The following is a 25,779-nucleotide window of genomic DNA, read 5'->3' as shown; positions in this document are numbered from 1 at the left end:
TTGAACACTTTTTCAAATCTTTTGACCAGTACAAACCCAAAGATGATACACACAGCACAAAAAGATCACTGGGAGGCTACAGAAGAGAATAACAGAGAGACTGACTGGTCAGCTCAGTCTGGGAAAGAGATTGTAAACATGAACCTGTGGGAGTCCACCATTCTTTTGACTTCTGTAAAACACAATGCATGTATAGTATGTTGTGCTTTCCTGGGAAAGGAAGGGAGGGAGAAATGGCAGCTGAAGCGGGTTCTGCCTGAATCTAGAAGTCAGACAGACCCCCCCCCCCAGTAGACAAGAAGTATCTATGTGACAGGATAAAACCCCACTGCAGTAAACAAAAAGCCTGACTGCCAACTCTGCCTGTTCTTAAGCCACCCACCAAAACCTGTGGTCTGTTATACCCAGAAAATAGCATCAATTCCACAATGCATTCTGAAAGTTCCTTTGAAAAACTACAAACCTGTTACAGGCTTTATACCACCATCTTTCACTGCACTTTATCAGCTCAGGAACCAGGTCTTCTAAACCAATCTTTAGATGTGTGAAATGGGAGAAAACCCCAAAGAAAAAGTGCTAGTTGCACTCACTGTTCTTCCCATTTTGGCAGCAACTTCCATTAATTTTATTACAACATTATTTCCTTCTTTTACTCTACATTGTTAATGAATTTACAAGTCAATGTTTGCAGTCAGTAAAAGCCCCATAAGCTACTTCCTATGAAAGACTAGGCAAAATCCCAAGTTCAAATGAGTTTGTCTCAGGCAAGAAGATCAAGGAAATTGACCTTCTCTCACCTAATATCAATTTCTGAAAGATTATTACAACGTGTTCCTTATCTTCTTCAGCAATTCTAATTTTTCTTCATTAATTATATATTAACGGAACCGAACTTGATATACACAACTTAGAAAAAGGGAAAGTGCTATTCAAAGGAACATTAATCTTTATTTCATAAGCAATGTAGTCAAACCAGAAATATTTTAACTTAAAGGCATAGTAAGTTCCATGCTTCATCTTAACACTGGCCTAATGAAAATCCAGAATGACAGAGGTGAAGAATTAAGCAAAGTGCCACATACTGAGGCCAAGATACTACACATAAAGTTACACGCCCCTTTCAAATTATCAGGAGCAAGTTACAAGCCTTTGCAAACCAGCTCTTGATTAAACATTGGGAACAACCAACACATGGTTTTTGGTGTTCAAATCCAAATGTGTGCAATATACCTATGAACCCCGTTTCATTTAATCTTTAAGACCGTAACGTATCTTGACACCATTGTGAGGGTTGGTATAGGAATAGTATTACAGCACAATTCTTGGTACAACTTTTAGCAGTATGGTACTACTATAATTACACCTCTCTACAGGTAAGTTCAAAGCAAGAAATCATTTAATTTCCAGGTTGATTGGAGTACTCTTCCTCATTCTACATCAGGCTCTCCTGCTGCAATAATAAGTTTACCCAAGTTTTCATTTGATTTTTTTCGCCTTCTAGTAAGTTGTGTTTTTCTCTCTCATTTACAGGTCAGTTCTTCATGCGGAAATGTGAACTGGACAATTCTATAGACAAGTTTTCATCAAAATTCCCAATTGTCTGTTACAACCAGATCACAGAATCACGGAATGGTTTGGGTTGGAAAGGACCTTAAGATCATCCAGTTCCAACCCCCCTGCCATGGGCAGGGACACCTCACACTAGACCACGAATAAAGGAGTAAATTCCATGTAGGCAATGAGAAAATGCATATATTTCTTTTTTGCAAAGTTGCCAAGTCTCTCCCTTGGAAGTTATTACGCCTATGCATTATTAAATTCTTTGTTTAAACTCTGAATTTCCCCTTACAAGGAAGCAAATTTCAGATGATGCAACTTGATTAACCAAAATAAACACACCATGTTACTGTTTAGCAAACAGTACCTGTCCGCTGCTAATTTTCATTGAATTTGATGTTAAACAGTCATTTTAAAATGGAAAGTACAAGTTCAAAAACAAACAAACAAACCCCTCAACAAAACCAACCCACACAGCTGAGGAGCTTTGTTCTGTTTACCTATCTATGAATTATTTAGTCACTTGGAAGAATCCTCAATCACCATTCCAACCCTGCTGTTTATCAAAACACTCATTTGGAAAGGGGACTGATAGCAAGTAAAAAATCCATTAGAGTTGACAAAATCTTCCAGCCTGATTGACAGCACTGAAAGTAACTAAGAATGCATCCACTTGGTAGAGTCTTCTATAGGGGAAACCAAAACCAACCAATCAAATAAAAGCAACAAAAACTACCCTAAGCAACAAAAGCAAACCGCAACAAAACCCAACAAAAACATAGAGACAACTTAAAGCAGGGAGAAAGTGGGGCAAAACTGTAAATTTTGACAAGCCAGAATATAGGGTAAAAATCCCAAGCATTTCTTTTCCATATAAGCCAAAAGAAAGGAATCAGAGTAGAATCGCATTTTGAATTGAGAGACTTTAAGCTGAAGTTCAACTTGGCTGAGTCGGATATTTCTATACTAGCAACATACTCATTGGCAAATATTTTTAACTGCTTAGTTTTTAAGCTATCAGGATTTAAACACTGCATCATATAATCCACTAAGATATTTTTTAAATTTTTTTCCTAATTGTCCTTAATGCTTTAAAGAAAACTAAAGCAGAAAGGCCTAAATAGCCCAAGTCAACAGGCAAATACAAACATATAAAATAGCTTAATGAATGAGTATTCAGATGTCTTTTACTCTTTCATTCTTGTATTATTTTCTGTCTCTGCATGACACTTTTTTTAGTCTCCCTACCAAAGCAACCTTAATCTTTTTAATATGTCCTTTTTGAATCTGGTCATTTTCACTTGGTTTTTTTTTACAGCAATATCCTTTTTGAGACAAAGCAACCAAAACAAAACATTATATTTAAGGGTAACATTTAGCCCTATGTTTACTTGCAAATAAACATCCACTTTCCTTTTGTGTGGATTTCAATTGGCTCTCCACAAACCTGTTCTTACACCAAGTGCAACAACTCCTACTGTTATTTTTTTCCCCAGTGAGTTTGGTAACTTTCTATTTATGCCCCAAACACAATGTAATACAAAAGTCTCCTCTACACTGTTGAGTTCTGCTACTGAAGTTGAAGGTTTTGTTCCCAGCCGGGTCAAAATAAATATAGCTAATGTACAAAAGTGAGGAATAAAAGAAATACTTAAAATTATCTTGTATTTTCATTATGATTTCAATACCATGCTTGCTGCAGGAATGGCAGTCCATATAAACCACAACCGTGTAATGAAAGGCTTATGTTTTAACAGCCTACAGTGAACAACATGTTTGATCCCATTACAGTGAATTATCACACAAACGTTCCTTTCTGTGTGTACAGAAAGAAATAATGTGAAATGCTTCATTACAACATGAAATACATGACTTTATCAGCCTGCTGATATTCGCCAATATCATAGTTTGGGAACCGCAGGTAGAAAATATCCCAGCGCAGAATTTGCCATTTATTCTGTAAGCATAAATTTGCTTCTTGATAGTTCAAAGTAGAACCAAGAATTATGAACTACCTCTGAGATGAGAAAGCCTGCAACTACAAAATGAGAATTCAATTCAAGGTTACAGGAGATAAACTGTTTTTCTTCTAATTTAAAAGGAACAAATTATGCATTTATTCTCCACCACTACTACTCCTGCCTGTCCATTTCATGTTGAGTTTTGCTCTTGACAATCTGTAGAACTCATTTTTTGACCCTTTCTTAATAGTTGCTGTTTTTTTCAAATTCATTTCTAAACATGATATTGCAAACCTGAAAGCATTCAACCCTTTTTCAAAGACAGAGGTCAACTTTAATTCTACTCTGCCTCTTACCAAAACTGACTTACAAAGGAAAGATCAGATAGCTCAGGAAATTGGTAAAGAGATACAGTGGTTTTCGTCTCTAGGTCACTAATTCTAAATTGACCAAGGTCAACAGTAATCAAAAGTCATTAGCATTTAATGATCGTTCAGTGCCCTGTGAGAAAGAAGCTAGTGATCTTAGTGCACTTCAGAAAAAAACACCGCCACAATTAGTACTCACATGCTGCCTATTTCAAGGGAGAGATCAGGATCGGATGACTACAGACAGAACTTCCTATGTTACAGACAGATCTTGCCTGGGTAGACAAACCTTTATCCTAATTCTAACCTGGCTCAGAATCTAAGGGTCTATAAAGTCTGGTCCTGCTCCCAAATGTCTTTTTTTTCCCCCTACACACAGTAAGTCTGCAAAATTCAAATGCCAACGCACATAAAGAGAAGACACTTTCCCCGTGAGTCCTCACTTGTGAGAGCCAATGACACTATAAGGGTAACTACCCCATGAGGATCTACAGGGAGACTGCATTACAGTTGATTATGTTGGCATACAATTCAAGGACTACATTTTTCATGATTATCTACATTCACCACCAGAGTGTTGATGCACCCTGTGGGACTAAGTAGTGGGAGAGGATATTGCTACAACACACACCATGTTTCTTCTGTGGCCTGCAAACTTCAGTCCCCTAGGAGTGTTGTGTTACCAGCACCTTCCAACAAGGCTCAGAAAAACGGGGGGACTACTGTAAAGCTTGGTTAGGTGTTGTAATGTAAATGTCCTTAGGGTCTGTCATGAGAAAAGTAAATTGTTCTCATCTACAGTTTTACACCTAGTAAACTTTACGGAACATGTGGCTTGAAAGCCGCAGAGCAGATCAGCAGCTTGGCACCCTTGTGTTTACAGCAGAGGAACATACCTTGAAGCAGTCAGAGTCTTATATGGGGAAAAACTGGTACAACTTCATGTTCCCACTGCATTTTAAGTGAGAAAAGAGGAAGGTTACCCAGTCAGTAAAACAGGAATGGGTCAGCCCATTGGCAAGCCAAGCACTTGATAAGAAATACATTCTCAAACACAGTGGCTTTCACTTCTCTAAAACTGAGAATCAAAACCCATGAGTAACAACCGTTGCACTGCTTTTACAACTGTTTACTAACTCCAATTTTTAGATATGAGAGACTGACTGCTGCTGACCTAAGCTCAACGGAATGGAACCAAACATACATCCATTAAATGGCACTGTTCTGAAGTAATCTTCTTTTGCCACAAGTTGGAAGCTGTGGATCTTGTTGCTGCCCTTAACTTTGTTTCCAGACTCTCACAGCACACGCAGCTTCTGTTTCAATGGCCATTCCACAGACGAATTAAGATGCTGCCAAATTTTTATCTTATCAGCTGTTTTACAAACAGATTTACTTTGCTGAAGATACTTCAATCACACCTATGCCTATTACATTGCCTATTACAATGCCTATTACATTGATTGTTCTTTAGTATTTCAACCAGTTTCTCCTCCTCTTTACAAGTGAATGGCAGCTACTTCGCAGTAATGAATTTTCAAGACGAACATACAAACACTCCTGAAATTCTGCTTTCAGAATATAATTTTAATCATTAAGATGTAGTTGTCTAGCAATGTTAGCATACCCTAAATGCCTGATCTCCTTCACAGTAACTGTTTCAGAGACCCTAGGATATGCTAGAACTTTAGTAGAGAAAAAGAAAAAAAATTAAGGAAGGTGCAGTAATAAAGCATAAAAGCATAATAAAGGAATGGGGCAAGGTAAGCATACATACACATTAGTGTTATGTATTATAAAGTTTTATATAGTATGAAAACCTTTACTTTTTCTTGGTATACATGGAGTAGTATCAACTTGGTCTGATAGGAGAGTATTACTGAAGATAAGAATCAAATAGCACTAGGAAACTGAACACCCCTAGTGCACTTTGTACACCTATAAGTGTACTGTATCACCCTAACATTACACAGTATTTCTCTGTGCTACATTCCTCCACAGAAACTGAGCAAGCCGTCTAATAGGGCAGAGCTTTCTTTCATCTCGGAGTTGGACTCTATGCTAAGAACTCCAAAGGAAAGCAAATACTGCAACAAAGGGATAGTGTAAGCTACTGCATACATTTCTGTTGTAAGCAATACATAGCTAGCTTCGTCTCCTTCCCAGCATTAAAGAACGTGTCTTGCACTTCCCTCCCCTGTTAAGTGGGCAAAGTGACAAACTGTTAAATAACATGGCATATTATGGATCAGATTTTAAAGGGACTTTGTTTCACCAGCTACTGCAAGCCTACATATAAAATATCACACCTATACAAAGCACAAGCAAACACACTACCTGACTGAAGAACTGTTTTCTTTTAACACTCTCAGAAACTCCTTGTACACTCTGAACAAACAGGAGGCAACAAAGTCGTAATTCCAGAGTTAGTTTCTGAAGAAAATTACTCCTTCAAATTGCTTTGGATATGAAGAGGAGAAACTGTAGATAGGGTGGATACAGAATGTAACCTAGTACGTAAATATCCTGACAGAGGAGGGTGTTATCAACAAGTCATTCAGCTCTGTACTGAAGTATACATGATCCTCTGGTAAAATATTTATTCAGGAGATCAGGTAATCCCAGGATACAGGTAACAGGGATGGTCAAGGTGATGTCCCAAGATACTTTCCAAATCTGTTTTCTGGGATTTTACACCCTACATACCCAGGACAGCCAGCACTCATTCACAGATCACCAACCATTCACCAGTGTTCTAAGAATGCACTTTCCAGACATTGGAGTCACTTGGTTTTCTGTTACTCTAGCTTGTGGAGTTATCAACTCAGGCAGGGCAGCAGGATCAGAAAACAGAGAAGCCAGGCCTGGCAAATGGGAAGTGTGCAAATGTGAATGATATGATCTTTCACTTCAGCTTCCCTCCCACCTTGTTCTCTGACATACATACATATAATGTGGTTTTGTAATTAAGGCACACGATTGGGATTTGACTTTATGGCAGAAAATAGAAGACAAGTTCCACCACACAAAGCTTTTAATCTTTTCCTTCCAAGATTCCCATCTTTTATTTCCTTCCTCTTCCTTACCTATCAGCTCTTTCGAGATAGAAACTGTAGCTAATCACTTACTTACATAGTGTCTCACAAGATAGGGCTTACTTGCCACCTCAGGTATCTGAACATTTGCTTGTGTGAAACAAAGTAATAGCCAGCAAGGCCTGAGGAGTTAAGGAAAAAAGTATCACAGAACTACCTTGAATTACCAGAGAAAGCTAATGCTGGGCATGAATGATATTCTGCTGCAAAACTACTATCATTTGCACATGACAAGGGAATACTTAAACTTCTTCTGACAACATAACACAGCCTTTCATTGAGCCTAACCCAGCACTGATGCTTTCATCACTTGAATAACAACTATTGGGTAACTTCAAAAACAAATATTTGCTTACAAGCTCTAACAAGTAAGTGACCAAAGAATAAAAATTACTGTTGCAACTTGCACCTTTATTCTCAGCCTTAAAGGGCAGGCTAAAGGAATTACGTATTGCTTCTGAAAGGTGTTTCCTCCAGGGCAAAGCTGAGGATCTCTGGAAGGGAAACACAAGGAAAGTTATTGTGCACTTAGCTGCAGGGTACTTACTGCTCAGGATTTAAAGGGGAAAAAAAGAGTCCTGCACTCTGCATTCAACTTTGGCAATCCTGCAGAACTTATTTCAAATGAATAAGGCTCTGAGACATTTGATTTACCAAGTTATATTACCCAAAATACTAATACAATACATTGCAACGTATGCATGTACTTTCTGTGTGAAATGATTGGATCAGTTCTTTCCCACCAAAATAAAGCCATTTGAGGCTTCCCTCTAGCATAAATGTTACAATACCATCAAATACAGCATTGTACACCTATAACCCATGATCACCTCTCTCTACAAAAGACAAAAAGAGCAGGACAGGGATTGAAGCTTGACATATAGATTACACGCTGAAAACAAAGTATGGTGAAGACCAACAACAATGTAGAAAACTTGCACCAGCACTCTTCAGGTGAGACACAATCTGTCATTTTAAGTATGTATATTAGTAATCATTTTAGGAACACTTAAACATCATAACTTGAATTCAAACTTTTCCTCCCTTCAAGTGTGAGCAACCCACTACTCCTTGATGGTTTTAAACGCATGACCTCTCAGGAAAAAGTATAGGCAAATGAATTTATAAACCTGAAGGTTACCACAGGTGGGCTTTCTAAAAGCAAACATTATAAAGGTGTAGGCCATTAACTGAAACTATCCTGACTTCACGAGAAAGTCTGGCCAACAACATGTGGAAGAGGAGGTGATATTTATGTGAAACCGGGCGCAATTAATTGTCCCTCTACTAAGTTTATTGAGTTGGCATTTAAATTACTTATTCTTCAAAAGAAGCATTACTTGAGGGAGGGGAAAAAAGCCCCAAACCCCAGTTTTTAGCTTCGTGTAACTCCGAACTGGTCCAAGAGGCAGCGCTCCCGCACACCCCCCCCTCGGCCGCGTTGGCACTGCCAGGTCCCAGCTCCGGCGCTCCTCGCACCTCATGTCTGACCCCACAACACCGCACTACCAAAGCGGTTTATCACCCCCGGCACCGCGAGGAAGCCAACCGGCTCCAGCACAAAAGGCAGCTGCATACACTTGGAGGGGAGGGGGCGAGAATAAAACCCCTCGAAGCGGCTGCAGGCACACACAAGGACTCTGACCCAAGGGGCTCCGGATCACCGCTCCCCACACAAACTCCCTCAGCTCTCACTCGCTCTTCCCAAGTTTCGCAGCGGGCAGCGCTCAGGTGCGGCCGCTCCGCTCCGCCCCTCACGGAGGCGTCCCCTCAGGAGGGCAGCCGGGGACCAGCGGCCGCTTGGCTGCTCCGGCTCCGCTTACCCCCGCCGATCCCACCCCAGCGCGGCCCGCCCGCCGCCGGTACCGTGCGGTGGAGCCGCACCGAACGCTCCCGTTCACCCTGCCCAGCGGCAGCTCCCTCACCGGGACCCAACGGGGCCGTCCCGGTGCGCCCCCTCACCCACACGTTTGCCCCTCCCGGTTCACGGCCGCCTCCCTCCGCCGCCCTCCCCTCACTGACCTGAGGGCACCCCCGCTCCCGGGGCGGCGCGGCCCCTCGCAGCGGCACGCGCGGCCCCGCCCCGCAGACGCGCATGCGCACGGCCTCCACGCTCCCCCCCTCCCACCGGCCTCTCCGCGCGGGCGGGGCTGAGACCTCAAGTGCCTCGGCGCCGGTCATGGCGGCGGTGGGGGTGAGTCCTGAAGCAATGGGATGGGGTTAACCCCGCATCCCCAGTTCACCTTTCCTATGGGGCCGTAGTGTGTCGGCAATGGGCCCCGCCAGCCGCCTTCCTGCGATCGGGTGGGGTTTTTACCTCAGAAAGAAGGCCCCCTCCGCATTACAAGGCCCCGCTGCCCGCTGAGGTGTTGGGGTGTCCGTGATAGCTAACGCTGCGATTCACCACCAAAACCAGGCCTTTGGCACCAAAAGGAAGTTTAGAAGAGGTGGGAGACAAATGATTGCCTTTTTCTTCAATTAAAAAAAATCTTTTTCTTTAATTAAAAATTATTTAATTAAAAATTACAGTGCCCAAATTGCCCATGGCAAGGGGGGGTTGGAAGTAGATGATCTTAAGGTGCTTTCCAATCCTAACTGTTGTATGAAATAGAAGTATATTCTTAACTTACCGCATGCACCAGTTTGAAGATTTGCCCTCTAAAAAAAGAAAAAAGTTGTATTTTTGGTGTGCAGCAATAGTTGTCTGCGCCTTTAGACAACAGCTTTTTGCGTTCAGTATCGGAAGGGGGCTACAAGGACGCTCGAGAGGGACTCCACATCAGGGGCTGCAGCGATAGGACAAGGGGTGATGGGTTTAAACTTAAACAGGGGATGTTCAGGTTAGATGCAAGGAAGAAATTCTTTACTGTAAGGGTGCTGAGGCACTGGAATGGGTTGCCCAGGGAGGTTGTGAATGCTCCATCCCTGGCAGTGTTCAAGGCCAGGTTGGACAGAGCCTTGGGTAACATGGTTTAGTGGGAGGTGTCCCTGCTCATGGCAGGGGAGTTGGAACTGGATGATCTTAAGGTCCTTTCCAACCCAAACCGTTCTATGATTTGCAAAATTATAATGACCAAATGTTTTTCCCTATAAAACACTGTATTTGCTCATCCACTCTTACTCCCCCCACATCTAAGCAAGGAAAGCAATAAAAATAAACCTTACAGCAGAAACTCCATCCACAGGGTCCATGTTCCATCCCAAGGCCAGCAACAGGCAGCCTAAGGGAGAACCACTTTCCCCTCCCCCCCATTTTTGGGGGTTTATTTGGAAGTAAATGTCTATTAATAAATGTCTTAATGCTGTACATCCTTGCTTGTGTGTTTCCATCCTGCAGAGTTAAAGTCAAAATACTTCTGATTTCTGAAGAAATAATTAACAGGGATAGAGGCACTTCAAGGATCAGCACCCGGTTTTATCTGGGAGCTTCATAAATAAGGGATTTCTCATAACGTTGGTATATCGAACCACGTGGGAAATTAAAATGCATTGCTAACATTTATTTTTAAAAGCATAGCAAAAGGCTTTATTTGAAGCTTTAGGGTGGGTTGTTCGGATTTTTGTCTCCCCTGAAGAAACAATTATTTCTGGAATCACTGCTGTGTTCCAGCTTTAGCCTCCTATGAACATTCATTTACCTATATTATGTACAAGTTATTTTAGCAGATACCTTCACAGCGTTAAATTAGGCGTATCTGTGGATAATCAGTACTCTCTTTTCCCATTCTAATATTTTAGCTATTAAAATAGATAAGAAACTAAATAGCAACAATAATAACTGTATACACAACACACACTTTATAGCTGTTATGGATTTTAGCAGCAGAGTACATGTGTTAAATTGTAGTGTATAAATGATAATTTAATTGGGACTTGGGAAGCCAACAAAATACTCATTGTCTGAGGGAACTTACAGCATGTTGTATATAACTACTGTAATTTTCCATCCTATTTTCAGACTGAAGGTAAAAGGCCCTTTTGCTACTGGGGTAATTTATTTGGGCAAGTGGTGGGGAAGAACCCTTTTCTCCAGTTTAGAGGAGGTTGTTTTGCAACCTGAATTTGAAATCCTGTAGTGGGAAAGCATCATCTGGGCAGAAACCCAAAATATCCCAGCGTTAGAAGATCAAGTCCTCTGGTATCTCCCATACATGCATTTCTGACTGAGAGGCAGCAGGGGCTGCCCAAATTAGAGGCTCCACTCAACATTTGCTTTGGGGTTTTTGGGCTCCTTAAAGCTCTCCTGCATTTTGAGCCTGGCTCATTCAGCTGTGCACAGGGCTCTGGACCATGACCACCTTTTATCCCCCAGAAATCTTCCGATATCAACACAGAATTAAACTGAAGCAGTGACCACCACCCTGCAGCAGATGTTGCTCCATTGTTGTATCCACAGCTGGTAGTGCAGGAGGCCACACACAGCACTGGAGCATCAGTCCCAGCCCACCTCACCCTCAGCCCGCTTTACTTATGGGGACTTACAGACACAGGATGATGGGTTACACCTCTCCTGCATGGTCCAGCTCAAAACACCTGCTCAACAGCACAGCTCAGCTACTTGGCATCAAAGCACTGGCGTTCAGAGCTGCAGTCTCCTCTTGCTCCTGCAATTGCACACCCAGTATTAGTTACCTGCTTTTAAGCACACAGATGTGTGGTTATCTGAGTTAAGCAGATATCCATGCAGCTCACTGCATTTTTTAGGGATGTGTTTTGTTGCCTAGCACTGCAGTTCACTGACAAGTTTCAGCTCAACTCCAGAGCAAATGAGCCATCAGATAAGCCAGACCTGGCCAGAGCTGCAGTACTGGGCCACCAAAGCTATCTTGCAACAGGAGATGAAAAGTGCTCCTGGTGCTGCTGGGATGTCCTCTGTCCTTGTGCTGTCACCCTTCAGGGTAACTATATATAAAGTACACATTAAAAAAGCTCATGAGGAAGAGGAGCCACAGCCTAAGAGCAGCTGCAAAGGTCTTTGGGGATACCCCTTCATGGGTTCGGAAGCCAGCTCCCAAGCCCAGGTTTCTGGGCAAGCTCCAGCCTTCCCTTTTGCAAACCAAGGGCTACACTACTGGGGAAAGTAAAGCTGAACTGGATGGGTGTTGAGGAGAGCTCGGAGTATTTTAGTTGGTGTTTGTAAAGCCATTTAACTGGGGTAGGTTCTGCTCCGTGGTGGTGGCCAAATGTGTGTTGCATCAGATTCAGACTCATCTGTTCTCCTGTCACAGGCATATTTTCCAGGTATTGAGCAGTGCTTTCCAAAGACATACTAACTTGAAGAACCATTTAAATATTAATTTTCCAGTTCAACTTGCATGCTGGGAATGCTCTTCCAAGTACTCCAGGGTATAATTAGTTTCACAAAAAAGCATCTTCCCACGAGGCACTTTGCTAGGGCTGACCACATTTCCCTTCCACATCTCCCCTCCTCCTCTCCAGCCTCTTAAAGCTTCACTGAATTACTTCACACAGCCTCCCACAAAGGTTATCATCTTATGTTTAATAGGGGGGAAAAGCGCAAGAGATTTACTGCAAATGGAAGCCATTACTGAAACAGTTATCAAATGAAAGAACAATATAATAATGTCTAATCATAAAGATATGAGGAGTTGCCTGTCAGAAGCAAACACCCAACTTGTAAAATTAGCCTGGGCAGCTGCTGCAAGCTTTTGGCAGGCAGGACAAGACCCTTGAAACACATAAAAAACACCCACGTTTTGCAGCTATACAGGCTGCAAATCAGGCACCCAAACTGGGACCAGTCAGAGAGGGATGTATAAGCATTCCAAAGCCATGGAAGGTTCATGTGAAGTAGAGATGGGGGGGAAGGGTGTCAGCTCAGCACTATCCCAAGCATCCCCAGGGTTTTAGGCAGGCTTTGGATGCATCCCAAAGCTAAACCCATTATTTCCAGCACAGTTGTCACTCATTGTGGCTGCCAACCCCAACTTTTAGGTTAAATATTAACTAACTAATAGCATACAGTGTTGAATTTTGTCTGTTCCTTGACTTAGAAGGTCATGTCAGGTCACACAAGTTATGAAACTATTGCTAGAAGACTGTTTCCCACTCCAGTGTATTAGCACAGACAGTTTTCCTCATCTCACCTATTTCTGCCCTTTTGCCAAGAATTGGGGCAGAAAACCCTTTACGCTTAACCAAACGACTATTAACCTTTCCAAGATATAAGCACACAGCCAAGTGGATACCCATGTCTATCACAAGGGAGGAAAATATTATATTAGCAGAGGAATCTTCTACCTGAGAGCCAGCATCTATCAAGGACTGCCCAGCCTCCCTCACCACAAACACCATATCCCCAGTAACAGCACCTCAGCTCTTTCCCCCCAAAAATTACTTACTTTTAGCAGCACAGTCAGTTCTCACACCTTCTTTCCCACTAGACACATGCATTCTATGCATCAAGCCAACTCTAGGACCCAGCTCCAAGTTTCCATTTCAAGAGTCTGTGCTCCTCCTGCAGCCTTTTATAGCTGGAGCCTATCATCATTATGCCCCAGGTGCAATAGTCCTAGGTGCCTTTTAACCCTTCCTCACCAGTCTCGGAAAGGCCAGTGATACCAGTGGCAGCTACTGGTGCTGTTTCTGTTTTCTGTATGCAGTGCCACTTGTTTTGGTGCTTGGATGTGAAAGTGTTGGCCACTGTGATTTGTAAAACAGCTTCAGATGTGGAAAAAGATGTGATTGGGAGCCTTCCTAATGTGGGATGCTAACTAAGCCTAACTTGAATGCAGATAAAATCCCATCACAGCCTTGCTAGCAATACCTGCTTTTAAACAGCCTGCTGACTTTTAGCCATAGCTTTAGAGCTTGAGAAGGAGCTGAAGCCCCTGGGGTGTCTGCAGGAATATCTGCTTTTCTGAAACACACCAGAATAAGGCATTTGATGTAAGCCAAGGATCCAAACCCCCCCAAAGCTGCTGTTTGGAATTGTCTTTTGGAGACAGAGCGTAAGGGTTATTTCAGAGGGAGCAGTGATATCCACAGAGACAGAAAGGAATGGACAAAGGTTTCCGTTAACGTGAAATTTTGCTTCAACCATTCAAATTACAGAAAGAACATTGCCTGACAGCTGCAGGTGAGAACCTTCTGCTTTCATCAGTAAAGAATATCAATAAAAGCCACATTTTTATTGTAGAAAAATTCAAGGAAACACAGTCCATGGTCATGTTTTTCTTCCTAACAGGATTATCCATTGAAGAAGGGAAAGATAGAAAACTGAGGGTTTCTCTTCAAAGGCAGGTTGCAGCTTGTGGCTATGTCACACCAGTGAGTTTCCTCCTGATTTTGGGAACACAAAGAATCATAAACCCTTTTCCACTGTGGAGGTGTGACCCTGAGTATTGGCTGTGCACCATGTGTTGGCACCGTGCTGGACATGTGCAGCGCAGCTGCGGGCAGAACCCTTCCCAGTACATGGGTGCCCACATCCCAGTAGGCTGGTGGTGTGCTTATGCACTGGGGAGGCCAACAGATGACTCCAGCAAGTCTGCTCCACTGCTCAAGTAGTCAAGCCTCCCACAATCTGTGGGTATTAAAACCTACCTGAAGGTCCTCAGAGACTTCTATTAACTGGGACAGTCTCTGATGGCAACTGCTTGTGGGAAGTGATGAAAGAGCTGTAGAAGTTCCTCTGGTTTCTGGCTGGGCTATCACCCCCAAGCAGGGGGAAGTGCTAACAGCATATGAGTTTGCACAGGATTAACAGGCTTCTGAGCTCTGATGGTGGAAGAAGATGGTGCTTTAGTAGAAAAATTAAAAAGGAAAATGGTTATTCAATTTTACTACAAAACCCCAAGGCACGATGAGGAGTAAGATGTAAAAATGCTTGAGAAAATTAAACTGGCAATAGGGAAGGGCAGAATGTTAATAACAGCAGCCTCAATCATCCCAACTTACAATGGGTGCACCCTGTCATAATTTTCATGTATCATCCAAGTGATCACAACAGGTTTGACCTACTGCTTCTTAACTAAACTGCTGTAATTATTAACATGAATGTATTCTCAGGAGCTGACAGGAACAACATCTCAAGTCTCTTATTGTGGAGCAAAATACGTGGGGATAAATCTCACCCTTGGTAATTTCTTATGCATGGCTGACGGACCAAGTAGAGGGTGTACAAGAGGATGATGCACACAGCATCTACACGCACTGGGAGTGCATGGGCATGGGGTGTGTATGAATCTTCACATCCTTTAGAGTGACTGAAGAGATCAAACACACATTGTTTCTGTTCCAGACAGATTACTTTTCCCCATCCATCCCTCTGCATGTTTTTTGATGACAGTGTATGAACAGGGTGGATAATCCAACCTCAGCTCCATGGGGAGAGCTGGTCACAGCGGTATTCACCAGCTTTGCCTCCTGCTGACTATGTATTTTTTAATCCTGTTCTTTCAGTGCCTGGAGGAAGAGGACTGACTCCCTCTGCTCTTTGCTTCTGCACAGCAGAGAGCATGGATTAGCCCTGAGTGAGGCATCTTGAGAGCTGCAACCATCTGGTTGTCATTAGTTTGATTTGATGGAAACGGACAAATGTAACAATTAGTATAGCAAAACCTCCTAATTTAAGAAAAAATAAATAGAAAAAAGATGATGGTGATTGAGGCTGGATGGGGTTTTAATTTTGTGCATGAATGAAAGAACACGTTAATTAAAATCCAGAGTTTATTTGTTAGGCTTGTTTTGTAGCAAGCTGCTCCAAGGTCCCTGAACCTGCTTGACAGCTCATGTCTTTGTCACACAGCTCTTGAAATCCTCCACACTGGATTCCCCCCACAGTCCTCTCCTCTATCCATTCACACATTTCTGCTCCTGTATCTCCTTCCTGACAGCCCACAGCCCCTCACTGGAGGATGGGTTGTTGCCTGCAATAGGAGCAGTGTGGGGACACTAAGGTACAGGGAAGACACTGGCATGGTGGGGTGTTATACTGAAGTGCCATTGTTTCAGCTACAAGTGTTGTAAAAGCAAGAGGCATTCAGCCTTTGACATTAACCATCACTGGAGATGTCTGTGTTAGCAACTTACTTTTCAAGCTCAATAGGTAGTCTAGAAGAAGCTTCAAATGGCAACTAAATATACTACATGATAATTACTACAATTCCCTAAATGCAGAAATAATGCCAGCAACGAATTTATTCCCTGATGGCAGAGGATGCTTTGACCCAGTCAGGGAAACCACAGGATAGAAAAAGCTTTGGATGTGATGGTCCCACCACTGGATGGCAGATGATAGTGCTACCAGCCTGCTGGGTCTCAGGGTGACCAGCACTAGAGCAAGGCAGGCATGGAATCACTGCTGTAATAGTTCTTCCTCTGAAATGTTTTTGTTCTGAATAAGTACTTGGCTTTAGGAAAGCTGGCTGACCAGCAGGTAGCCTGGTAAGCTGGAAAAGGGCACATCAGTCCCAGCCAAATCCTGTGTGTTTCTAGGAGCCACAACTGGGAAGAACAGTCTTGTTTTGTGAGTAAGTAATCCCTTATAGGAAAGCTGTTTTCAGCATGGTCACATTAGAGAACTCACAGAGTCTGAAAATCCAGCACTTGTAAGAATACCACTGTGACAAGTGCAATACAATTATGGGAGGAAACAGTGGGTTTGGTGTGTATTGGCCTCACTTTTGTGCCTGCCCTGGTTCTGCTTGTCAAAACACACATTCAGAGCTGATATGGTGCATGTTTAGGCATAAGTTACCCAAAAGCCTAACTAGAGGTATGCCCAAATGCTGCATTTTAAGCTTTTTCCCCACCTCCAGATTAGCTTTAGGAATTAAATATTTCAGCTTTTCCTTCTGACACTACATTTTTTTTATTCCATTTTATAATAAAACCTACAAAAAGAGTTTTAAAAGACTACATAGCAAAGAGGATTAGAGAACCTGAAAATGAAACCACTTTATGTTTTTTCTCCTCTATTCTCCTTTGGTTCAGCCAGTGACCCAAAAACCCCTCATTATTCATACAGCTGAAACGAGTTGTATCAGCGTTCAAGAATTAAATGCAATTAAATATGTGTACGCAGCCTAACAGCAAGGTGATTTCTCTACAAGCTGTCTGGTTGTGCATTAAGAGCTGCTGTTGGTGGGCTTGTTGCTGAGTTACATTATTTCCCCTGAGATCAAAACAAATCAACATTTCCCTGCTCGGTGTTTCTGAAGATGATTTTTCAGTAACAGCTGAACAGCAGGATCTGGAAGTGAACTGGTTTATAGACAGAATATTAAAGTGGAGGAAAAAATCAAAGACTACGTGAACTCAAGGAGAGGAGATGGAAGAAATCACTATTTTTTTACCTAATTTGGGTTTTAATAATAGTGTGTGATTTCTCACAGGTCAGAAATCTAATGTGAGTGCGCCGGTGCCCTTGCAAATTACCGACCCTGCTGTGATTTGTTTAAACCAGACCATAATGTGACCAAGGAGATGGGACAGAAGTGCAGGGGTTTCAGAAATAGGAGGACCCACCTCTAAACATGCCACATTTCCTGTTCTGTAGGAAAAAAACACAAGAAAAATACAACTGCAGGCTCTCAGAGTGAGATACCATGCAGTGAGTACAGCACTTCCATCTAGGAAATAACCAGGACATTATATTGCTGGGTTTATTTTAACTACGCACACTTCCATGAGAGGTCAACATGTTAAGATTATTTCTTCTGTGCAGTGTTCTGGGAGCTCTTTTGCTGTTTCTTTCCTCTGTCAATCTGCAGCTTTTCTCTCCTGACAGCTGCCAGCTTTGCTAAATGAAGGACAGATATTTCAGTGAAAGACGCTTTTCTTTATTGGGGGCAAAAAGCAGGAGGGGGATGCAATTGTACTCATCACCTGCAGGCAGATACATTGCAATTTTTATTTGTTTTTTTTCAAGGAGATGATGAAAAGTCTGTTTTGCTCATTGGGGTTTAGTGGAAGAAATTGAGCTGGTTTGTGACAGAGGCATGAGAAACTGTATGAATAATGATCCCCACAGTCTTCAACTGGACTGATACCCAGAGGACATGTCCCTCCTTGCTCAGGGTGGTCTCCCATCACTTACACTACTCAATCCCCATAAGGGATGTGCCCCCAGGATTGTACTGTACTTCACTGGCACAGACACTGAGGTTCCTCTCAGATTTTGGGGTTATCACTGCTCACACTGCACAAATAACAGCTCTGCATTTGGAGCAGAACAGGTCTTAGGGTCAGTAAAAGCCGGAGGATGCTGTGCTGACAACACAAGCCTGATACATTATTTAATAAAAAGTGGTCATATGCATGAATTTTGCCATCTTTAATGCTCCTGCTTGCAAATCTCTGTGTCAGAATTGATGTGAGACGCAAACATCCTTTAATTTGATCTAATTAGCAATAAAATCCAGCCGGCTCAGCTGGCACCAGCACCCTCCAGCCAGAGCAGCTGTACTGCTTTACACCTATGGAGATTTTGGCCAAAGCTTTGCTATAGCTGAGCTCCAGTCAGTAAATCTAACATTGATTTTCAATCCTCCAAGTAACACAAAAAGGATTATTCTTTTTCCTTGCAGGCAAGCAGAAGATCATTACCACCAGCACAGCTTTCCTTAGCATCAAACTGGGCTAATCGACCTGTGTGGTAAAGAACATGCTTCCACAGAAATGAGTATTTGTTCTGCTTTGCTTTGTTTTTAATAAAAATAAAATAACAATTTATATAGTTCTTTAATAAATTATTACTTGCATTTAGACCATCATAGTAGGAGAGAGACAAACCAGAACACCAGTGAAGGACAGCACATGTCCTAAATACGTGGACAGTTCAGGATTTCTCCTCCCAAATCAGGGGGCTATTGTTTTTGTCCCCCGCAGCATCACCACTCTGCATCCTTTGCATCTCTGTTGCCAAGTCACTTCTGCATGAGCATAGCAAAGATTTTGAGACAACACTTCTTAGTCTATCACCTCATACATATATAAGGAAGAAGTTCTTTACTGTGAGGATGGTGAGGCACTGGAACAGGCTACTGAAGGAAGTTGTGAATGCTCCATCTTTGACAGGCTCAAGACCAGCAACCTGGTCTAGTGGAAGATATTCCTGTCCATGGCAGGGGGTTGTAACTAGACAATCTTAATGTCTTTTCCATAGAATCACAATCAGTTCTATGATTCTGTGAAAAACTGATCGAGGGGAAGCATGGATTTGAAAAAGCATACCAAAAATTGCTAGGGAAGGAGAAAAGGCAAAGGGATGGGATGCCAGTCAAAGCACTTTCAGGTATTACACACTCATAGCTGTAGTTGTGTTTAAAAACAGTGGGCCACTAGCAGCCTGCAACAAGCAGCAGATGGCTATGCTGTAGCAACCATCTATTCCCTTTGAAAACAATGGTGCCTGTTTGTAAGAATAAAGTTACACATTTGCTATAGGTAAATGTGCTGACAAAAGGAGTGAAACTAGAAGAGGGAAAAAAAAAACCACATTCAATGGAAATGTCTCCTCATATGTAGAAGTGCCATTGATTTGTGTCCTGGACCTAGCATGAGACTTGATAGGAAATGAACCATCACCGGTGTTTTCCCTGCATGAAAGAGGCAACATTTCAAGCTAGTTTCCACCTATATGTGCATGACATATGTGCGTCCCACCTGGGAACACATGGAAAATAAGTTACCCACCATTCCTTGTTTCTGTACCTTGAATATTCTAAGGCTTAAAAATGGCCAAGATCCAGTACAATGGCAGGAAATACCAGATAAGGGCATCATCATCTCCAGACTTGTGCTTTTTGTGATATTATAAACCATTGTGTTTAGTTAAAGACCCTCCTCAAGCTCCCAGTGTGAGCCTATTTATAGATGGTGGGGGAAGGAGAAGCTCCTGTAGCAATCTTGTGCATCTCTTTCCTTAAGATCTCCCCACAAGTACTGATCCTACTGCATGTTGAAGCAGCCTTTTTTTGATTTCTTCTGATAGTGGGATCTTACTAATTTAATGAAAAGAGTGCAATAAATAATAGTAATGAATGCCATCAGCTAGCATCTGCTGCTCAGGAACCATGCCTGCAGTCACCAGCTCCAGGTTGAAACATCTCATCTTCTCATCAGTTTTTGCAATATGAGGAGAAAAGTCTTGTCCCATTGCAAGCAGCACTGGAGTGAGGCAGCACATACCTGTCTAAAGGAACACTTAAAACAGGGCATCAGTGCTGAGACGTCTCATCTTGCAGAAGAACCACCCAGATCTCCAGTGCCTCAGGCAAAAGGCAGTGTGGTGCACCTCGGGGTGTCCCCAGGGCTCCCCATCCCAGTTCCTTGCCATGGGTTTTCCTTCCCAGGCCGAGCTGTGGCTGCTCAGCTGGTGTTTTCTAAATGGAAAACCAAGGTGGAAGATGACAAAAGATGGTAGAAGCAGAGCTGAAGGAAGTACTAAAGCCTTGCCAATGTAAGCCCATGGTGACAGCTCCAGCCAGCCATGACTTCCATCCTGGATTGTGTGGTCTGCAGGTCTGGTATGAATTCAAATAAGAAAAGTCTGTGACATAGTGAGTAAAAGTGACAACTCACTTCCTCATGACAAATTCAGCTTAGAGGTCTCCCACCAGATTACTAATCAGGTCCTTCTCTTTAATTAGCCATATCTGAAAGGAGCAAAGCCCTACTGTGCACAGCTGCCAGCTCAGCAGGAGACATGCATCTCCAGGGAAAACATTCACATCATCAGGATAAACCTGAAATTGAATCTTATTCATATAATCAAAACATCTCTGATGATTCACTTCCCATCATTCCTGTACAGCATTCAGGATATAAATAGCTGTGTTTTAGGTATAAAAGACATGTGAACCATCCTCCTGGTAGTCTTCAGTGTGACAGAACAAGTCCAGCAGGTTTAATGGCTGCTGTTCCAGAGTATAAAGGGAATATCAATCATAGTTCATTTATCATCAGGTACCTGGGGTGGACGCATGCTCTGCATAGCAGGATTGATGGACTTGTCAGGATGCATAGGGATCAGTTACCAAGAAGGACCCTTTCATTCAGAAACAAGACGTTTAGGGTGAAGACAGAATAACTGTGTAATGACATATGAAGTACTTCTTAAATGGTCACCCAGGGACAAGTAGTAACAGAAATGGAGCTGGATTTTTCCTTGGCCAAATACTAATTACAAGGAATGAAGAAAAATAAATGTGCAGTGAAAAGCCCTTCTAAAATGGTGATGTACCTTGCATAATCTTTATAAATGTGCTGGCTAAAAAAACCCTGATTTCCTCTAAGTGTGTGACAACGGAAAAGTACCAGAGGTTTCAAATGGAGGGCAGGTGAGTTCTAGTTCATGCAAAGATTAAGTCCATTACAGCTGGGAGCATTTCATGAATCCCATTAAAAAGGGCAGATGCTAGACTCAGCAGAAGTCCTGTCACCCTCATTGCTTCAGACATGAACCCAGGCATGCAATACAAAGCCTTAGACAACCCTTGGTACATCTGCAGCAATTGCATAGTCCTGGTGGCTGAGGCCTTTGCTAAAGAACTTGCTGGGATGGAAGTTCTGAGAAAGGTAAAAGGTGCCACCATGATCCTGCTGCTTCCCAGGCAATAGCTGTGTGCCTAAGATCACTGGGAAAAACAAAGCTTCATGGAGGATCAAGGCATATGTCAATGACTGCTGACTGGTAAGAGCCATGGGAGACAGATATCCATTGTATTGCCTAGCCCCAAGTATGCAAAACACAACTTCAATGCTAGTTAAGTCATGCTTTTAAGTAGAGAACATCATACTGCACAACATTGTGATCACTATAGTGCTGGTATTAGATGTCTCACCATTATTTTCATGTATTGCTCACCCTCCGTGAGTTTTGGCAGCCTGAACCTTTAGGAGAAAAGAAGTCCTAGGTGTAACAGGGATGCTCTGCAGGGCTTATCAGAGCCCAGCTGCAGCAAGCACGTTTAGCCCAGTCCCCAGGAACTGGATTTACTGGGAACACTGGGGTCATACAGAGCACATGTGGCATCTACAGGAGAGTGTGCTGCTGACCAGATTCCAAAATGCTTCCACTGTGCTTTTTGCTCTTAATTACCAGTGTTTGAAGAAATAAAACCCACAATTTAGATAACAACAATGTTCAGGAAGACTTCAAATGCACGACCTCTGAGTTGGAACTGCCTCGCATCAAGAGAAAGAATGAAGCAACATGGTCTGCGCTGATGGTGGGGGCTACGCATGGTTTATCATAGCCTGTAACATGGACATCCCGTTGTCACCCTCCATCTGGGTTTGTCCTCACACTGCCAAGCTCCCTCCCAGGATGCTGGGAACAGCCATAAGCACCAAGTGAGCTCTTGCAATGTGCTTAATGAGTGTTCGCCAGCAGAAGATGAATGCGAAGGAGAAATCTGCAGAGAGATTAGCGAAGCGATGCGGACACCAGACAAGGCAACTTCAGTCGCTCTTTAAGGAATACATTTGTACCTAAGCTAACAACTCCGCTAGTTTCATACGTCATTAGGCTAATGATCTGTTTAAATAGAATCATCAATCATTTTGTTATTAAACCCCTTTGTGCCTGGCAACAAATTGATGGGAAATAAAAGCATTGGTAGGTTGTTTGAGGATTATAAAATGGTACTTGTAAAGCTCCCACTGCTTCTATGCAAGGTGAAGAAGTGCAGAGGAGCTAATTGATTGTGCCAAAAACAAGCCTCCAAAAGTGCTGCAACTTAAATAGGAATAATCAATCGAGTTGCCTTTTATTTGTTCTGACGCGCTTCAGCCTTCCAAGTGTACATTTGGGTCACATTTTCAGCTTTTTTCTCCCACAGGTCCCAAAACTTGTGTTTCTCTTTTATTTACTAAAAAGAAAGGGAAAAAAGAAGGAAAAATAGAGGGAAAGTTGAGAGTTTCATGAAACCTGCAGCTCCAGAATCCTATTACTCTTAAGGATGATGTGAACTGATACTAGAGTCTTTATTTTGGAATTAAAATACCGTACTCCTACTCAGAAGTTATTAAATATCTTAAAATCAATTTCAGAATTTGCTCTTGGGAGTCTTTATTTTAGTAACTGGTTGCAGGGAGATACCATAATAGTTCCCTGCTTTATTCTGAAGTTTTGCACTTAAACCATGAGTGAACCCCTTCCATTTCACAACTGCATTGCTAAGTTTAACTTCCGTATTACAGCCATGGGTTTTGCAGGGAAACCACATTTTGTGCATCACATCCTGTATGAAACACATCTTTACTTTTCCCAGGAAGCAGTTAAAACCTATGTTTATTAACCCCGCCAACAGCAGCTGTTGAAATGCTATAGCTGTGCCTGTTCTTCATTTCCACAGCTGTAGCTCCTTGAGGAGAACAATGAAAGGTCAAAGGCAATAGCAGCTTATTTTCCTGCACCAAGGGCTAAGTCCTTCTCCAGCCCTCATCAACTACAAGAGCACAACCCCAAGTGGCAGGTGAAGAGACATCGGTTGTTCACTCTGCTTGTAACACAAGAAGGAGGTGCCTTTGACTGACACTAGCAAGAGCCAGATTCAAAAAGGGGCAGGAAAAGATGGTTCTTCACATGATGGGGAGAAGATCTGGGGCCTCTCTACCCAAGGATGCTGAGATGCAGGAGCTCACTTTGATTCAGAAGCAGCACTTGGGCTGCACAAGCACTTGGGAATCCCAAGAGGGTTAATGGACAGGCAAAGCACTTCAAACTTCTTAGGGGTAGGGGGTGAGAAGAGCTTGTTCTTGCCTGCAGGCTTCAGTGTAGGGATGAACTGCAAGGTGGGAGCAGACTCCTTCCTTCTGCCAAGCAAGTTTTGAATATCCACCTTGTGTTACTGGTGCTGACTGATCCAAAAGCCAGTCGTATCTGCTGCCTGCTATGAAGAGGCTTTTCTACTTACACAACAGCTTGAATTGTACATATGAATATAGGAAGAAAAAGGCTCCTGAAGCTCGATTGCCTGGCTCCAGCACCACACCAGTGTATGAGGAGTAACAGCAGATTCCTGCCTGCTTCCTAAGCCCCACCAAATGAATATCTTTTGCCCTCAGCTCCTATTCCACTGCAGATAGCATAGCAATGGCCACCTGGCAGAGTGCCTGGGGAGGGTTATGATTGGTCACTTTGCCATGACACGCTTCAGACCATGGCCTTACAGAGCAAACAGACCATCATTCTACACCGAGAGGACAGAAGAGCAAATTGAAAGGCTCTGCAAAGCAACATAGGCAACATAAGTCTTCTGACCATCTACTGTATGCTCTAAAGACAAAATAGCTCCCTAAGCCTTTAAATGTTATAAAAATGCCAAAAGCAGAAAAAAGACAACTATTGCACCATTATCCACAACATTTTTATGTCTCCATCCTCTACGTATGAATTTTTCATGTTTTCTTTAATAAGTATTGGCACACCAGAGAATACTGTGAAAGACAGCATAAGGGATATAGAAAGTTAGAGGAGTGAGCAATAGCAAGTTAGTCCCACAGTCTGGAAAGTGAGCTTGTTTTCAGCTATTTGAGGCTGAAAACAACTTTCATTTTAATTTGCTGATTGAAGCCAACAGCCTTAATTCTTCCTTCATGACAAATTAGACAAGGAACCATGACCAAGTCAATTTAGTTGGAAGCTAACTAATGAAAGAGAATGAACCCAAATTAACATTTCCACTTGTAGCATTACCTGAGGGTAGGGTTAAAGTGGCTTGGGTGCTTATTTTTACATTTCTATGTCTTAACATATTTGTGCTTCTCTTGAAGAAGTTGGTAACTTAAATCTGGGTTTGAATTTAAATGCCTGAGCGTGCATTTTCTTGGGGCAGGAGCATCCCTATGGTGTGCTTTACCCGTAAGCTCAGCTCTAATTCCCTCTTCGTGTTTTCTAGAGCGGTAGCCAAATGGATGGTGTTAATAATACATGTTCGCACTGCATGCTACATGCTGTTGCCGCATCCTAACAGCGAAATCCTTTACTTTTAATGCAAATAGGTATGACAGCAAATTGATATATTTCCCCATTTGTTCCGATTTTGAGAGGAATATGGATTAGAGCTGCCTTTTGGGTGCATGAAGGAAGCAGATGCAGGAGCATTTATGGGAGCACATGGGACATTGCCCGGTTTAATCTGCCACAAAGTCATCGCTCACTCATGTCCTCTGAAATATTCATTGGCTGCTGTGCTGACAGTGCCATTGCTGACTCCACACTGAGCTCAGTCCTGCCCTGACCTCCTCCTCAAGGAGGTGGCACTGCCCTGCCAGCACAGCGATTCCATGAAGTGGTACCAGGGGCGAGCTGTGTCTGATGCCAAAGCAGATGTGAATTTATGGCCCTCTTCTTTCTTGTGGACTCTTAAAGCTCAAATATAATTAGTTAAAAGCCTTTCTAATACCACCATCCTCCCGATGAGATGCCTTTCTGGAAGTTCAAGGTAAAACCTTAGCTGGTAAGGGACTGATGCTATAAGCAGGGCATAGGGTGAGCAGATGTTAGCAAACAGCTAAACCCACATGCTCAGTTCCAGCTCCATGGCAGCCATGCATTGCCACCTTTGCCAGCAGTACATTCATAACTCAATGCTGCTAAAAGCCTTAGATTATAGTAAGAAGGCAGGCATATACCATAGCTCTGTGGGCTGCTTTTAGCCAGATGGTTGAACTCCCGACACACTGGCACCATTATTTTTGTTAACAATATGAAAGATGATAATGTTAGAGCAGGGCCCAGGGCGAGTGTGCAGAAAGCACTGCAATCACTTGCAGGTGACTTATCTCTGTAATGTGGCAAGTCAAACTTCTGGCAGATGCTCTTTC

At 42.7% G+C, this 25,779-nt stretch overlaps 1 protein-coding gene across 5 annotated transcripts in view; it reads right to left on the bottom strand.

Moving 5' to 3' along the window:
- Positions 1-25,779, bottom strand: part of BTBD3 (BTB domain containing 3) — a 59,678-nt gene that overhangs the window by 12,576 nt on the left and 21,323 nt on the right. The window contains exons 1-2 of one of the 5 annotated variants that reach the window (XM_031047532.2): positions 13,344-13,453; positions 11,464-11,585 (exon numbers count right to left, since the gene is read on the bottom strand). The exons of 1 other annotated variant lie outside the window; for it this stretch is intronic. Coding sequence is in view for 1 of the 4 variants with exons in the window: in XM_005147465.4 (XP_005147522.2) it covers positions 13,344-13,404 (61 nt within the window). In the remaining 3 variants the exon portion in view is untranslated. Of the gene's footprint in view, positions 1-7,390; positions 7,412-9,003; positions 9,059-11,463; positions 11,586-13,343; positions 13,454-25,779 lie in introns of those variants that run through there. 3 more of the 5 variants (XM_005147465.4, XM_034060631.1, XM_031047533.2) reach the window with 3 other exon arrangements.

The sequence above is a fragment of the Melopsittacus undulatus genome, chromosome 3, assembly GCF_012275295.1.
Source record: "Melopsittacus undulatus isolate bMelUnd1 chromosome 3, bMelUnd1.mat.Z, whole genome shotgun sequence".
In the NCBI taxonomy this organism is placed as follows: Eukaryota; Metazoa; Chordata; class Aves; order Psittaciformes; family Psittaculidae; genus Melopsittacus; species Melopsittacus undulatus.
Note: the sequence above shows the minus strand (reverse complement) of the source record. Positions and strands in the feature narration are given on the sequence as shown.